General features: G+C 35.7%; 1 protein-coding gene across 1 annotated transcript; it reads left to right on the top strand.

Annotated features, from left to right (window-relative positions):
- Positions 1-3,313: 3,313 nt before the first annotated feature.
- Positions 3,314-6,667, top strand: LOC149284673 (forkhead box protein A1-A). Its single transcript, XM_089496400.1, has 2 exons — positions 3,314-3,385; positions 5,465-6,667. Exons 1-2 carry the CDS (start codon positions 3,314-3,316, stop codon positions 6,665-6,667), a joined length of 1,275 nt encoding a protein of 424 aa, XP_089352526.1.
- Positions 6,668-15,304: the final 8,637 nt, after the last annotated feature.

Genomic DNA, 15,304 nt, shown 5'->3' with positions numbered 1-15,304 from the left:
TTCATGCTTTGTGACCACTAAGTGCAAAAATTGCACTTTCATTATGAAAAGAATTGGTTAGAATTATTTTAGAATTTTATTTCGGGATATATGTTTGGTTTTAATCAATTCCAAGATATGAATATTATATATTTGATTATGCAGATATTCAAAAAATAAATACCATTTGTCCAAAATTATGCAAAACCACTGAAGCCTTTGGATATATTGCCACCAATGCTGGACCTAGAATGGTCTACTGGAGAGGACCCATAGTGGCAAATTGGACTACCTATAATGCAATACTGGATTGCACCGTTGCATTTAATGCTTAGAATATGTAGGAAACTCTTTACCCTTGAATATTCCAAATATCTCACTAACAGACAAGCCCGCTCCATTGCTTTGCTCTCTGGTTGTTGTACAGATGAGGAATAGAGTTTTTGTGGCTCCACCAAGCTGCATATATCTTCAAGACATGTTACCGCTCTCTACAGCACATGGTATGAGCAAACAAGCAAAATACGCTATGTATTTGCGTCTTCTCTCCTTTTTTTCTTTTGCCTGAAAAAAAGTCCACTTGTTGGGAATTAGGTTTTTAAAGTATTAACTGAAAATTAATCAACATACAAAGGATTCAATAAAAATAACCCAAAAAGTGTAATGTATTTCAGTGTAGCTTTAGGTATAAAACATTCCAAAGGCAATAGAAACTCAATTTAAATGATGTCGACTGATGATTTACGCTCCCCTCTCGATAGTAAGCTTGCGAGCCGAGCCCTCTTTACCCAACGTATCAATTTATCCTACCCTTTGAATGTATGGACTGTAAGGAGCGCTGCGGATATTGCTGTTGCTATATAAATAAAAGATAATACAATAAAAATAAAAATAATCTCTAAAGTTCTGCCTTTTAAATTCTGATCAAGAAGATCTTTCAGTATAAATTTGGGGGCAAACCAACCACTTTATTCCCCAAAATAATGTATGGAAACCCTCATGATATCCCCGTAATCGAGAAATGCTCTAAACTACATAAAAATACCATAAAAACATTTTATATATTCCACAACGTGTATTTGACATAGCAACCTGTATTTCCTGTTCAAATATTAATAAGCAACTAGTGAAAGCACTCAGCTTGTTCTATATATTAACCCCTTTTCCTCTCTGGAAGAATATCAACTTAAAAGAATACCGAACTCAAAAAAATATTGCTAAAAAAAGACTAATTTAATAATTCTGAAGAGACTTGGGGGGCCAATTTGGTATCAGTTGATAAAAAAGATGCAAAATAAAATGGGACACTATACATTCAGTATTTTTGGATTATGTGGCGTGGAATAAAGATTTCCTACCGAACCAGTGTTTCTGATACCAGTCATTCCCCACCTAGAATTATAGATAAATGCAATATTATGCAGTAAGCGCTTCTCTTGCCCTAGGAATATGGGGTATTGAATGGGTTAAGGGTTCCAGTTAACATTTAACTAGGGCTTCTGTAGGCGTCTCTGATTTTTGAATCCAGATTTTTTCCTCCCCTTCCCTACTGTAATTGCCAAAGTCCTCCAGATAGAGTATATAACATAGTGATTGTTATTACTCCTTAGTACAATTATATTTTATTTACAAATATTCCTCGTAAAGATACTGTATTTTGCTCTCTAAGGAAAGAGGTGGAAATATTTAGACAAAGGCAATAATATAAATATACTAAACTATACTAGACTTCCCCTGAACATGTTATATGAATTTCACTACACACTTAACCTCTATTTTAATTATATACGGATTCTTACAGTGCAAGGAAAGAGAAAAAAAACATAATTTTATTATAAACGTTAATATAAGAGGCAAAGGTAGATTAAGTTCAAATGGGACAATTTTGTTGAAATTGGTTAACTCTTAGTAATTCAATGTGTAATACTGTATCATATATATAACAATATAAAAATGACAATATATTAATATATTCAGAGCATACTAGTTTTTCCACCAGGAATAAAGTTGCCTGTTATATTTAATTTGAAATTCTATTAGTATTTTAGTAACAACCTATAAACCTTTATAAAAAATCGTCTCTGTACATATCTAAAAGCATTAAAATTACAACATTTCTATTTTTTTTTCAATGGTTTATAAAGACACAATAGGTCTTAGAATTATACTTTGTATCTGAACAATACAAGTATAAGTCGTGTTTAACCTTGAGATGTATGAAATAAAATGAATTTAACATTTTCTGTGGGTAAAACTGCTCCTGAGACATTTAAATTAAAACAAGAATTATTATGCAAATTATGTGTGGCAGAGGACTTGACCTTTTATTTTATTATTTTCTGTCCTCCTTGTGACAGCCTCTAGATTGTGTATATTAAGTGTGAGATCCTATTTGCATTTGTCGGTTTGTACATATGTTTACACGTATACGGTGCATCCACAGACAACACTGCCTATTTACTATGAAAATGCTAAATTCTAGTAAAATATTGTATATTTAGAACCACTGTGATCACCACCCAGAATTATATTTTTTTTCTGTAAACTACTCAAGACAGTGTAAATTACAATCTCCTCCAAATATTAACGTTTTCTTATTCACACAAATTTAACTTAAATTACAAAAAAACCCCGAAACAAATATGCTCCAAAACTTTTAAATCTACAAACCAGCACAAAAAAAACAAAATATTTGTTATAATCCTGAAATGTAAAAAATAAACAAATATGTATTAGTCATTTTTAGAATCTACTTTTAATCGCATTTTATGTTCATATCGATTTATTAAAGGTGGCAGAGAAAATTAAGCGACATTATTCGTTTGAGTTCTAAATAGTTTCTCTGGGTATTCTAAGCCTGCAGGTAGAACGTTTTAGATGGTTTGAAAACAGGAGGGAAGGGGTTAAAACTCTCTTTTTTTGGATTGGTTTGGTTTCTTGAAATGGGATGGGTCACTTCGATACATATTTCTATACCTAGAGCCTCTTAGAGGGAGCTCTGGGCAGTCTGCACGCTCATGGGCACAGGACAGGTGTAGGCACTGGAGCTTTGCAACCAGCAAATGGAGAGAAAGTGCTAAAGAGAGAGGGAGGGAGAGGAGGAGGAGAGAGAGGAGGAGGGAAGTCCCTTCTCCAACTCAAGATCCACATCAGCTCAGTCTGCTTTTCCACAGCCTTCACTCCAGCTGCCCTTTGATTAAAAGGCGATCCAGTGAAGTCAACCTTGGTTCTGGTCACACTCCATCCTGCATCTCCACTCTCTTGCTGGTTACCCCTATATCCAATTTGTTGGACTAGCGGACTGGATGTTTCACTTAGGAACTTTGGATCCAGGATGTTAGGTATTGTTAAAATGGAAGGACATGAAACGACAGACTGGAGCAACTATTACCAGGAGACTCAAGAGGTAAGGAGCTACAAAATATCCCTAAACCCCTTGAATGCATCTCCAGATACTGGTAGCCTGTAGAATTCTTATTTCCAAACTATCTCCAAGTAGATTGATAAACACAGAGGCAACTCGAAATAACTTATTTCTGTAAACAAATGATTAAAAAAAGTGAGAAGTAGGGTCAATTCATCCAGATTATTAGCAGTTTTAGCTGTTCCTTCTTGGTGAACCAAAAAGAAGATCTCCAGATGTTACTACAACAGCCGAGTATCTCATTGGGGATTGTGAGAATTGTAATCATGGTGAGATCTATAGCTACAGGTTGCCCACGCTTGCCCTGCTGTTTTAATCTACTCTTGGTACAAGATACTGGGACCCCCTTACCTAATCTTTTAAACTAAAAAGTAAAGTTCACTAAAGTTATAGCACCTGAGTGGTAGTTGTGAAATGCCCTGACTATACTAACAAGAATGCAGTGTGGGCGGGTGTAGATTTAGGAGGAATTGTAATAAAGTAAGTAGATAGGAGGTCATGAATGTGTACAAAATAGTGAATTTACCTGGAATTTTGTTGTCCCAGAAAAAAAATGAACGGTATGCCCCCTATTTGCATTGACGTCGATTTGTCTATTGCCCCAAAAATTATACCCTATATCAGGTAGATCAAGACACTCTTCAGTCAACAGTCACAAGGTTTTGTCACTAATCACATACTACTCACATGTCATAATGCATTTCAACTCCCAATTTTATGCCTGGGGATATACAATGTAATCCAATTAACTCTCATTGTATTCCACAATTCTCATTGTGAAGATCTCTCAAATTTAACACAGTGATTGTTAACCATTACTGGACAAGTGGAGGGGGTCTCTGATACCTTGGGGGTAATAGCTATAGCCTGGTTACTTATGAGGGGATCACCTTCACATCAGGGTTCATATGAAAACTACATACATACATATTATATATATTATATATGTTACTCTCTCTAGAAAAATATTACATGGAACATTAAATTACAGGAGAGTTCCACATATCCAGACAGGGTGCAACATTAGTCTTGACCCTTGAAATGATCTGGACAGAGATAATATTCTTTTATTCTTTGGATCATGTGAAAAACAATAGGGGTTTGAGTGTGGCCGCAGACTACCAGTGATTTAAGCTATTGTTCGTTAGATAAATAATCACTACATACAATTAAATTGTGTAAAAACATAGCGCTTCCTTAGCTGATGGGTTGCACGAAACTACTTAGAGAGTGATAGTTTATAAGGGAAGTTAAAAGATTCAGAAATCACATTTCACTTTAAATGATTATATATATATATATATATATATATATATATATATATATATATATATATATATATATATATATATATATATATATAATAGTCAATTCATAGAGCCTTATAAACCGATATATCGCTAACATATACACAAATTTAGACCTTAATAAAAATAACTTGAGTGCACACAAATAGACAAAATAGACATTTTTTATAAATGTGAAGAATCATAGAACCAAAGATACTTGCTTACTTTTTATATAGTTAAATTGTAATTTTTTAGCGACATTCATTGAAACAATTATTTCGTGGGATATTTAGTATTTATTCAGTGCACCACATCAATGTAATTGTGTATTCAATTTCTTGATGGCACAATAGGCAAGGGATATTCGAAGTGTTTAGCATGTATTTTGTTTGGTTTATACGTGCTATTTATTTAAATTCAGAGTTTAAATGTATTCTGGAAAATAAATATTTCACGTGCACCTCAATGTATATATATTTCTGTCTAGTCTTAGCAAAGTGTTAGCAGGTGTAAAGGTTTCTATCAAGGGACTTTTTTTATTTAAAAAAACAAAACAAAACATGTAAGTGGCTTACCTCACCGGTACCCGGTACTCAAAGGGTTAATCATAACCAGTGTATTGTCGAATTTTGTTTTTTTGAAGTGGGGATATAATCCATTATATAATTTGACATGTGCAGCATGGAAATGGTTTCTTGTAATACTGTCACCTGGATGAAATGTATCAAGGTGTGCGTGACACGCTTCTGACTGTCTTATGTTTTCTTCACAGGCTTATTCTTCTGTCCCCGTCAACAACATGACCCAAGGGCTGGCAACTATGAACAGCTACATGACTATGAATCCCATGAGCTCCAGTGGCAATATGGCACAAAGCTCTTTCAATATGTCTTATGCCAATTCGGGGCTAGCAGCTGGTTTGAGCCCAAGTGGAATGTCAGGGATGGGTTCTGGAACCACCAGTGGAATGAACGGTATGGGCTCAGGGGTTCCATCCATGGGAACGGCGTTAAGTCCCACCAACATGAACGCTATGTCTGCTCAGCAAGCGTCAATGAACAGCCTGAGTCCTTATTCCAGTATGAATCCAGGGATGAGCCCAATGGCCTATGCTCCCTCCAACATCAACAGGACCAGGGACACCAAAACCTTCAGGAGAAGTTACCCTCATGCCAAACCCCCTTACTCGTACATTTCACTAATTACGATGGCCATTCAGCAGGCACCAAGCAAAATGCTAACCCTAAGCGAGATCTACCAGTGGATCATGGACCTCTTTCCCTACTACAGGCAGAACCAGCAGAGGTGGCAGAACTCCATCAGACATTCTTTGTCCTTCAATGACTGCTTCGTTAAGGTGGCTCGGTCCCCAGATAAGCCTGGTAAAGGCTCCTACTGGACCTTACACCCCGATTCTGGAAACATGTTTGAGAATGGTTGTTATCTCCGCAGACAGAAGCGTTTTAAATGCGAAAAGCAACAAGGAGGGAAGGGCTCTCAAGACGGCAGGAAAGACCACTCGACTCCTTCTTCACCCATACACCGAGGGCACAGTAAGTCCAACCAAATGGACAGCAGCTCTTCCATGTCCAACCCTTCCAACAGCCCCCAGTCTTTAGAGCATAATGGTCCAAATGGCGAGATGAAGCCACAGGTGACAGCTGGTCCATCTCCTCTATCTTCTCATCCTGCTCATTTGACCCATGAGTCCCATATACACCTGAAAGGAGACCCCCATTATGCTTTCAACCACCCTTTCTCCATCAACAACTTAATGTCTTCTTCTGAGCAGCAGCACAAACTGGACTTTAAAGCTTATGAACAGGCTCTGCAGCAGTATTCGTATGGGGGAACACTTCCTGCTATGCAGCTAGGCAGTTCCCAGATGGCTGGGAGGGGAGGCATTGAGCCCTCTGCATTAGAACCCACATACTACCAGGGAGTGTACCCCAGACCAGTTCTAAACACCTCATAACCCGCTTTCAAACTGTACCCGGACGTAAAACTAGTCAATACAGTCGAAAAGTTATGCATTTTTTTTGAATGAGGACTGTTACTCTATTATTACATTGAAACAGATAATTATGTTTTTTTTAAAGACATGGAAAAAAATATGCAGATTTAGTGATCTTTCGATGTAAGAATATACAGAGGTCAACTGAGCTGCAGCGATGTATTTAAAAATGTTTATCTTGTATATATTGCTAAATGTTTATTTCACTAGGGCAAGTTTACAAGAGTATTTTTTTGCAGTAAAACCAAGCTGTGTTAAGGAATTAATGGATGAAGTATCACCACACACACACACATCTATAAACATCTATATACATATATATATATATATATATATATATATATATATATATATATATATATATATACACACATATATAGTCCTACATTGTGAAGGCTAGCCCTGCTGTGAAAAAGTTACACAAAGTGCTCTCCTCTCTTCAGACTTTCAAATATCTATATTTTTGGTAGAAATTTGTTCTTGAATGTATTTTACATATAACCTGATTTTAAGGTGAGCTTCTGAAGGAAGATACTGGGAAAAAATAATTCATGGTTCTTTTGCAGTGATACATCGGAAAATATTCTTGTTTTGGTGTAAAAAAAAGTGTGTGTTTTTAATTATTTCAGATAAGTGTTAAGGAGAAAAACATAGGTCATTTCAAATAGTCTCAGAAGTAGGATATATACACCTATTTCTGCTGGGGTTACACCTTAGACTGGCTGCACCCTTACAGATGGTCCCCAAATATTGGGGGAAAAAAAACCCTTTTAGGGGTTAGCCAGACCAATGAGTTACTTGTATATTTTTTTTTCTATTTTTTTTTTAAAACAATTTTTCTCCCCTCAAATATCCGTAATTTATTGCATGGTTTCTACAAGCTTTGGTTTATTTTGAAATGGTTTAAAAAATAATTGTTCAATAAATATCAAATTGTTCAACCGAGGTTTAATTTTATAAATGTAATTGTAATGGAAAATATTTTGATTTCTAAAAAGCAAAAAAAAAAAGAATAAAAAAAAATTCGAACATGAAATTTGAGTATGTGATTCATATTTAATAGTGCGATGTTTCTTAAGCCGTTTGGATGTATATGTATATAAAATATATATTCTTAAGATCCATGAAATGATGTGCTTTTAAGGTTTTACAGATATATACTATACTATATATACCTAAAATATATTAAAAAATGATTATATATATATCTATATATATATATATATACACACACACACACACACACAATTATTGTAAAGGTAAAATATAATTATATAAAAATGGTATGAGCAAAATTTCTAGAGCTTCCTAGTTTCTGTTATGAGCTTCATAAGAAAGCCGTTATGGGACTGAAGGATCCCGTTATAGAGAGAATTCTCAACTGTAATTACAAACAAATGTTACAGAAACAAACGTGGTTGGGTTATCCGTTCTATTTAACAGAGGTGTAAAAAATATACAAGTGGGCACTTAGGATAATTTAGGGCATGTGATCCAGTGTTCATATGATATTGCTAAGAAATTCTATATATTTTGTTATACCCCAATTGTTGCCAGTCAACCAGTACATACATACATATATATGCAAAGAGTAAAAGCTATATTGTACACCTACATGTATATGCTTGAATGTATAGGGTAGAAGAATAAGAGTTAATAAAAAAAAATATAACGTATTACTTTGGTGACTATGCTGATTCGGATTGATTAAAAGACGGTGTTTAAATCGAGTTACTTCGATTCCGTATACATTTTTGTACAGTGAAGGGGAAACCCTTGGTTTAATCTGTATGTCTTAAAATCGCTATAAGGATTGAGATATTTGGGATAAGTGGATTTAACAGTCTGCCCTATGTCTGGAGGTATTTGATGTTTCTAAGAATATATACAGTGATAGCAGATAACATGCTAAATATATATTGTTGTAATACATTGTTGTTAATTAACCTACAATTACCCCATGGGGGAGCTAGGGGAATGGTGTGATTTGATTTAAGAAGGTTACTGATCCCCTTAATAAAAAAGGCTATTCCTGAACTGTTCAAGACAATGAAAATACAGAATACAATAAGGTTTCCCCTTAGACCCCTCTGTATACACAGCTATATGCAGCTTATCTTAGAACCTTTGAAGCGTTTTTTTTTTGTTTTGTTTTTTTTTTTTTTTTTTTTTTTTTTTTTTAGGAGGGGATCGCAATATATTTTCTATTAACGTAATTCAGACTAATTCGGAAAAAAACATTGTTTTCCATGCCTCACAAGACCAATTGCAATTTATCAAAAGAGCCATGAAAAAATCAAATGTTTCCTCCTTGTAAAATATAGGATTAATGATAAAGGACATTATTTCTATTTTTTCTTCTATATTTCTCTTCAAATTAGGTTGTTTTTTTTAAAGAAATCAAACTATAATGTACATGTTTCTGAATATATTTAATACAAACATATTTAAAATACTATATTTGAAATGTATCGAATTTTGCATTTAACAAGTATTGTTTATATATAAACACACACACAAACATACAAATATGCATATTTATGCACACACACATTACATATATATTTATATTTGTATATATTTTATTTTGCTGGCTTTTTTAATACTCCAATAATACATTTAAAAACTACATATAAAATGTACAAATATAGGTCTGGGCTGCGAAAGCCTTAAAAGAAAGCTTGACTGCAACTAGGAGAAGTAAAAAAGGAATTTTCAAAGTGAAATTCGCTTTTGTTCTGTTCTAGACTAAAAGTCAACACAAGGAAAGTGGTTGGAGGGTCGGAATCCGAGTTCTGAAGCCCTCTTCATTTACTTTAAGGATTGGAAGTTTCAATGAAATCAATTCCGCAAACGATTTAAAACCAAATGAATTGCTAGTTCCCATGGCAGCCAAGGGTTAAGGCGTTATATTTACATTTAATTTTCTATTTAAAATATATTGTTTCATAGCAACTTAAAATAGGGAATATCAAAAGCACAATCTAGTACTCACAGCCCTGTGTTTGAATTGGTTGCCCACCAAGAACAGGTATTTAATATACCTCCTAATGTATATAATCCTTACATTCGTCTATAGTCACCCCAGCCTATATATAATATAAGTATGTATAATTTTACATCTAAAAAAAATTAAAATAAGAAAAAAACATATGTAATAAACCTATACAAATACAATATCTGAACAATCACACTATGATTGTTAGTTCCAGACACACCTAGAAAGGTATTATATTAAACACACAGGACACCAGACAGGAAAGATCCGAGTGTGCCTTTAGTTCATATTATTTATTATATTTGTTAAAACTGGTTTTGGCTTTTCCAGTTGCCAGTGCCCACTGGAAATCATGCTTAAGAAATAAATCAATCCTATGTCTGATATAAAGATCCCAAAAATTATACCTGTGGTTAGGAAATGTCTGTCAAGATACCCGAAGATTTCGGGATGCCTATAAGAATATATTTCATAAATATGTGATTAATTACAATTTATATATATATGTATATTTTTTTCTTGATGTTTGCCATCACAATATTAATATAATTTTACCATAAATAGAAAAGTATTATTAAAAGGTGAATTTTTACATAATCTCAAATGATTTCACACACCTTGCTTTGAAGAATGACGAAAGGTGTGGTATGTCGTCATGAGTTTTATTAATGCTGTAGATTTTTATGTAGGTACTGATAGACGGGCAACAACTGGGGTACTCTAACAAAATAATTAATACAAAACAAAAATAGGTTGCCAATCAGGTATGTAATTAGCTGGATAGAGGTCTGATTTGGAGATCTCATTTCCCTTAACCAAATAATGACATTGCACAGGGCAGGAGGGTGAACTGGATGGTACAATTCACTCATTAACTTGTAGGGATAGACAACAAATATTGTTATATTACAGAGTGGAAAGGGCAGGGGTATGCCAGAAAAAGTCAATGGGACTGGGAATTAATTCTCCAGGCAGCATTTAACACTTAGTGCCCTGGCATTCAGAAGCATTGTATAATATCTATAGCATGTAGTAACAGTCACATTACATTGGACTATACACATGGGTCTTTTTCAAAACATAACTACAATGCACATTCACATTTGGATTTTTCCATCTAATTTATCCTTGCTTAAAGTGTCTGTATGTTGTGTTATTTAGAATACAAAAAAAGTACTTATGCATCCATATGCCTGCTTTATAAACGGAGTGCCACATTTGATGTTATTGAGATTTTGTATATTTCTCTCTCTCTAGCATTTATTGCCAATGTCTTGCTTGTGGTTTTTATATTTATTTGATGTGAACCCTGGGTGTGATGTTTATTTGCATGGTACTCCCTCTAATTATTTATTGTATCCATGTGTCAGGTTGTGTTGAATGAGTTTGTATGTCAGTATGACACTGGAATTTGCTAGATTCCTATGTCTGTGTATGGTTTTGCATAGTGTTGTCTGTCTCTACCTTGGTGTCTGCATGAAGCAAGGTGTGTGGGTGTGTGTGGGTGTGTGTGTGTGTGTGTGTGTGTGTAAGTCAGACAAAGTTCACAGATCTGTACTTTGCTCATATCAATGTCCCATCCCTCTTTTGTAACTAATTAGTTCCCTAAAACATCTATAAAAAAAAAAAAAAATAGATCTCATTGTGTGCAGCAGTCATTAAGGGAGAGGAAATGGGCATCTCTGCACAATGTGCCATCTGTTCACAAGATTTCCAGAATGGAAGGAGAGATCTTAATTGAAATTAACAGTCTATAAAACAGAGTGTGATGGGCATCTAGCCCTTAAGGACCCTCACTAGGCTAAGGAGCCCCTTTAATCATAAAGTGTGTGCTTAATTTAAATAATTTTTAAACATTGGGCTACCTGTGAGCACATTTTTATTCTATAAAGATAATTCCATAATTTGCATTATAATATAATGTAGGTAAAATTTAAATTCACAATGGACACATACTTTGCTTAGAGTGTAAGCTTGTTGAACCAGCCCCCCCCCCTTGACTTCCATTCCAGCAGGTGACAACATGGACTTGTACAACAACTGTGGGATATCATATCACACAGTAATCAGACAGCAGGACTCAGCAACCCTGTATCCTTAATCAATCCCTGATATCTATCAGACAATATCAATGTTTCTGGAGTGTGTCATCAACATTAATGAAATGCAAATCATTCAGAAACTGTTCACTGTGTCCTCCCATAATCACAGTAAATCTCAAAGCTGTGAATATATTAAAAATGATCTGTAGGTGGGAAGCTGTAGAAAATGGCCATCACATTAAGAGAGAGGTGGGAATTGCTTAAAAATTTGGCAAAATGTAAAGAAGATGGACTAGTAGTCTATCATGTTACTTCCTACAATAGCATTCAAACAAGGGTGGGTCTCGCCATATGGTCTGCCTACCTTTCCAAGTAAACAGCCCAGGGGCCCAAACTTGCCATGCTTTCCTTGTATATGTGATTTTATTGCACTAGGTACTGGGCCATAGATTAGGGCAGGGGCGTCCAACATGCGGCCCGCGAGACCTTGAGATGCGGCCCGCGTAAGATCGACAGCCAGGGCAACCGATATTACGCTGGCCGCACTTCGAGCCCTGCTACAACAAGAGCCCTGCTACTTACCTGTGGGAGGGTCTTTTGTACTGCATAGAGGAAGTGGAACCCAGCAGAGTTCACGTGACATCACATGACTCTGCTCCCGTCCTGCTTCCTCTGTGCAGTACCAGAGAAAGCAGAGGGAGGCCGCGCCCCCTGCTTAAGTCTGTGAGCGGCATCGAGGAGCTGCAGTGCAGGTAAGGGGGTGGGGAGGGTGTTTGAATCAGTATGCGTGATTAAGGGAATGAATCTGAATTAATGAGTATATGAATGAATGGAGAGTGTGGTGTGTGTGTGTGTGTGTGTGTGTGTGTTAGCATGGATGTGTAAGTGCTGGAACCTAGGCATGATAGGACTGATTGTTGTTAGCAATCACACTCCTATCATGCCAAGTCAGCCAGTACATGCTGAAACCTAGATAGCTGCCCCCCTTGTGTATTGATGCTGCCAGCAATATGGGGTCTGCACATGACTTACAGCCACCCTGTACCAGCATGTATGGCTGACTTGGCATGATAGGAGTGTGATTGCTAACAGCAAGCACAGTCCCATCATGCCTAGGTACAAGCATTTACTGGTTGCCTGGGTATGATAGGAGTGTGATTGCTGTTAGTAATCACACTCCTATCATGCCAAGTCATATTGCTATTTTTTTTTGCCCAATTGTGGCGTGTTACCTACTTTTATTAAAAATGTGATTTTTTATTATTTTTAAAGGTGGGGGGTCATTTTCGGTTTTGGCTAAGTGAACCGTGAATGTTTTGGTCCAGATTTTTCATTTTGGTATATCCCTAGAATAATTAGAACTATTTCATTTTTAGTTATCCTAAATTTGTACTTACAAAACTTTCTAGGCCCAGAAATCAGTGAGAGGAAAAGTAAAGGTTGTGTCATTTACTTTATTTTAATCTGCAGATTTTAATAAAGGCCATATATGTAGAATTTAAGATTCCTTTTCCTGAAGGACCATCAAAGACAGGTGGCAGCTAAAGCAAGACAATCTCAGAACCGTTGTATTTCAATCCTTTGGCCGCTGTGACATAATCAGGATATCAATGACATACCCAATGACTAATGTCTTCTCTGGTGGCGCTCTTAGAGAGGTCAGTTATTGTCAATACTCGTTGCTCCACACCAGTGACAAGGTGATCAATTTTATTACGCTAAATCCCTTGCTCGCCTATCATTTCTAAATGGGAAAGAACGCAAAAATAAGAGCAATAAAACCCACCTTGCCTTCAAATTTTTGCCCTAACTACATAAAGTTTTACAATAAGTTACATTGAATTTTTTTGAAAACAAAGTCATTAATTTTATTGGCACATATCTTTCAATATATGGTACTGTGCTATTTAACAGGTCGGTGGAGCGCAGTATTTGTTCAGATTGTTTAGTTTTCTCCTTTTGACGTACTTTGTTTTCCCCTTGCTCGGAGTTTCCCATTTTTATGTATTTTTCCCCCAGCCAAAAGGACAATAGAGCAATGGAGTCTGTAAAGTTGTAACATTGACTCAAGAAAAGGACCATGTGGGCAGAGTCTGTCTAAGTCATGAAAGTAGTGCAGAAGGGTAAAACGCAGGAAGCATGCTTTGTCTTAAATGTGGCTGATAAGTCAAGGTCTGGGAAGGGCATAAAGAATTCTTGAAGATATTCTAGATGGCAAGGTTTGTGAAAACCAAGAACCATTATTCTTCTAAACCTCTGGAGAAACAAATGTGAATACTTCCACCATGCCGACCGTTCATCTGACCTCTCTGTTTCCAACTTAAAATGCATTAAACATGAAGGTATCAACATCTCACTAGAAGGTATCAAGCCAAGCCTAGCTCTGCAACAAATACTAACCTTTCCAAACCTCCAAGTTGAAAGATAGCCTCATTCTCATAGCTACATTCCTCGTCTAGAAGGCATCCATGGTTGGAACCAAGTGATTCCGGTCTCCTGGCATAGGCCTATTGCTCCCCCACTAGAGACTAACAGACATCCATTCCTGCTCCCTCTCATCTAACCTTTGCTCATACAGATATGAAATTGAGGAATGTCTGCAAGGGGCTCTGAAAATTATGAAATAAAAATACAATATGTGACACCAAACTGTGCTTGCGTTTAACCATCCATATGAGTGAAAGATTCATTTCATGTAACATTGTGCTAATTCTTCACAACCCAAGTTCTATGCTCTACAAATGTAGATTACAGATGCTACAGACCTTTCACGAGTCTGAAGGGAAAAAGCCACTCGAGCTGCATCTAACCCTCTTTTGAACACTCCGAAGGGATTGAATTCATTAACGTCAATAACTTATTTGTGTAAGTCCATGAAAAGAGCAAAGTTAGATGGGGGCAGAGGTATGGGATTCTATAAGTAAATGTAGTTAGAGTGAAAAACTAAAAGATCCAAAATATATATGAAAAAAGGATGTATGTCTATAAGAATAAGAAACTGGAAGCTCACACGTTACGAAGGCTCACATGTCATAATTTGGATGCACAAAAACTGTAGATATGTAATATTGTTGATTTAGAAGAGTTAGAAGAACCCCATTATGGAGCCATTACCTTCATGGAGGGTGAGCGTTCTCCAAAAAGTATTACAACATTATCTGTTCAAAGCAAAGGTTAAAAGTCCAGGAGAAGCTGAGCATTAAAACCAAACGGCTCCATGAAAATTTCCATCCTTCTACATCTTTAAAAACTTTAATACTTATGACATTTCAGCAAGATATGAATTAAATTTCCATCTTACCATGAAATACCGACTACTAATAAGTGACATAGGATGCACTGGATGGATCTCATAGGATGCGGCATAAACTTAACATGAGATAAATAACTTAACGGGGAGGAATAAAAATCCAAAAACAATACACTGAGAGTGTATCAGATGCATTGTCTAATTCTGGAATATCCAATTTATAATTATATATATATATATATATATATATATATATATATATATATATATATATATATATATATATATGGGATAAGGCAACCTTTGAA

Source organism: Sceloporus occidentalis, unplaced genomic scaffold (assembly GCF_023333645.1).
Source record: "Sceloporus occidentalis isolate IW3139 unplaced genomic scaffold, rSceOcc1.0.p SCAF_89, whole genome shotgun sequence".
Classification (NCBI taxonomy): domain Eukaryota; kingdom Metazoa; phylum Chordata; class Lepidosauria; order Squamata; family Phrynosomatidae; genus Sceloporus; species Sceloporus occidentalis.
Note: the sequence above shows the minus strand (reverse complement) of the source record. Positions and strands in the feature narration are given on the sequence as shown.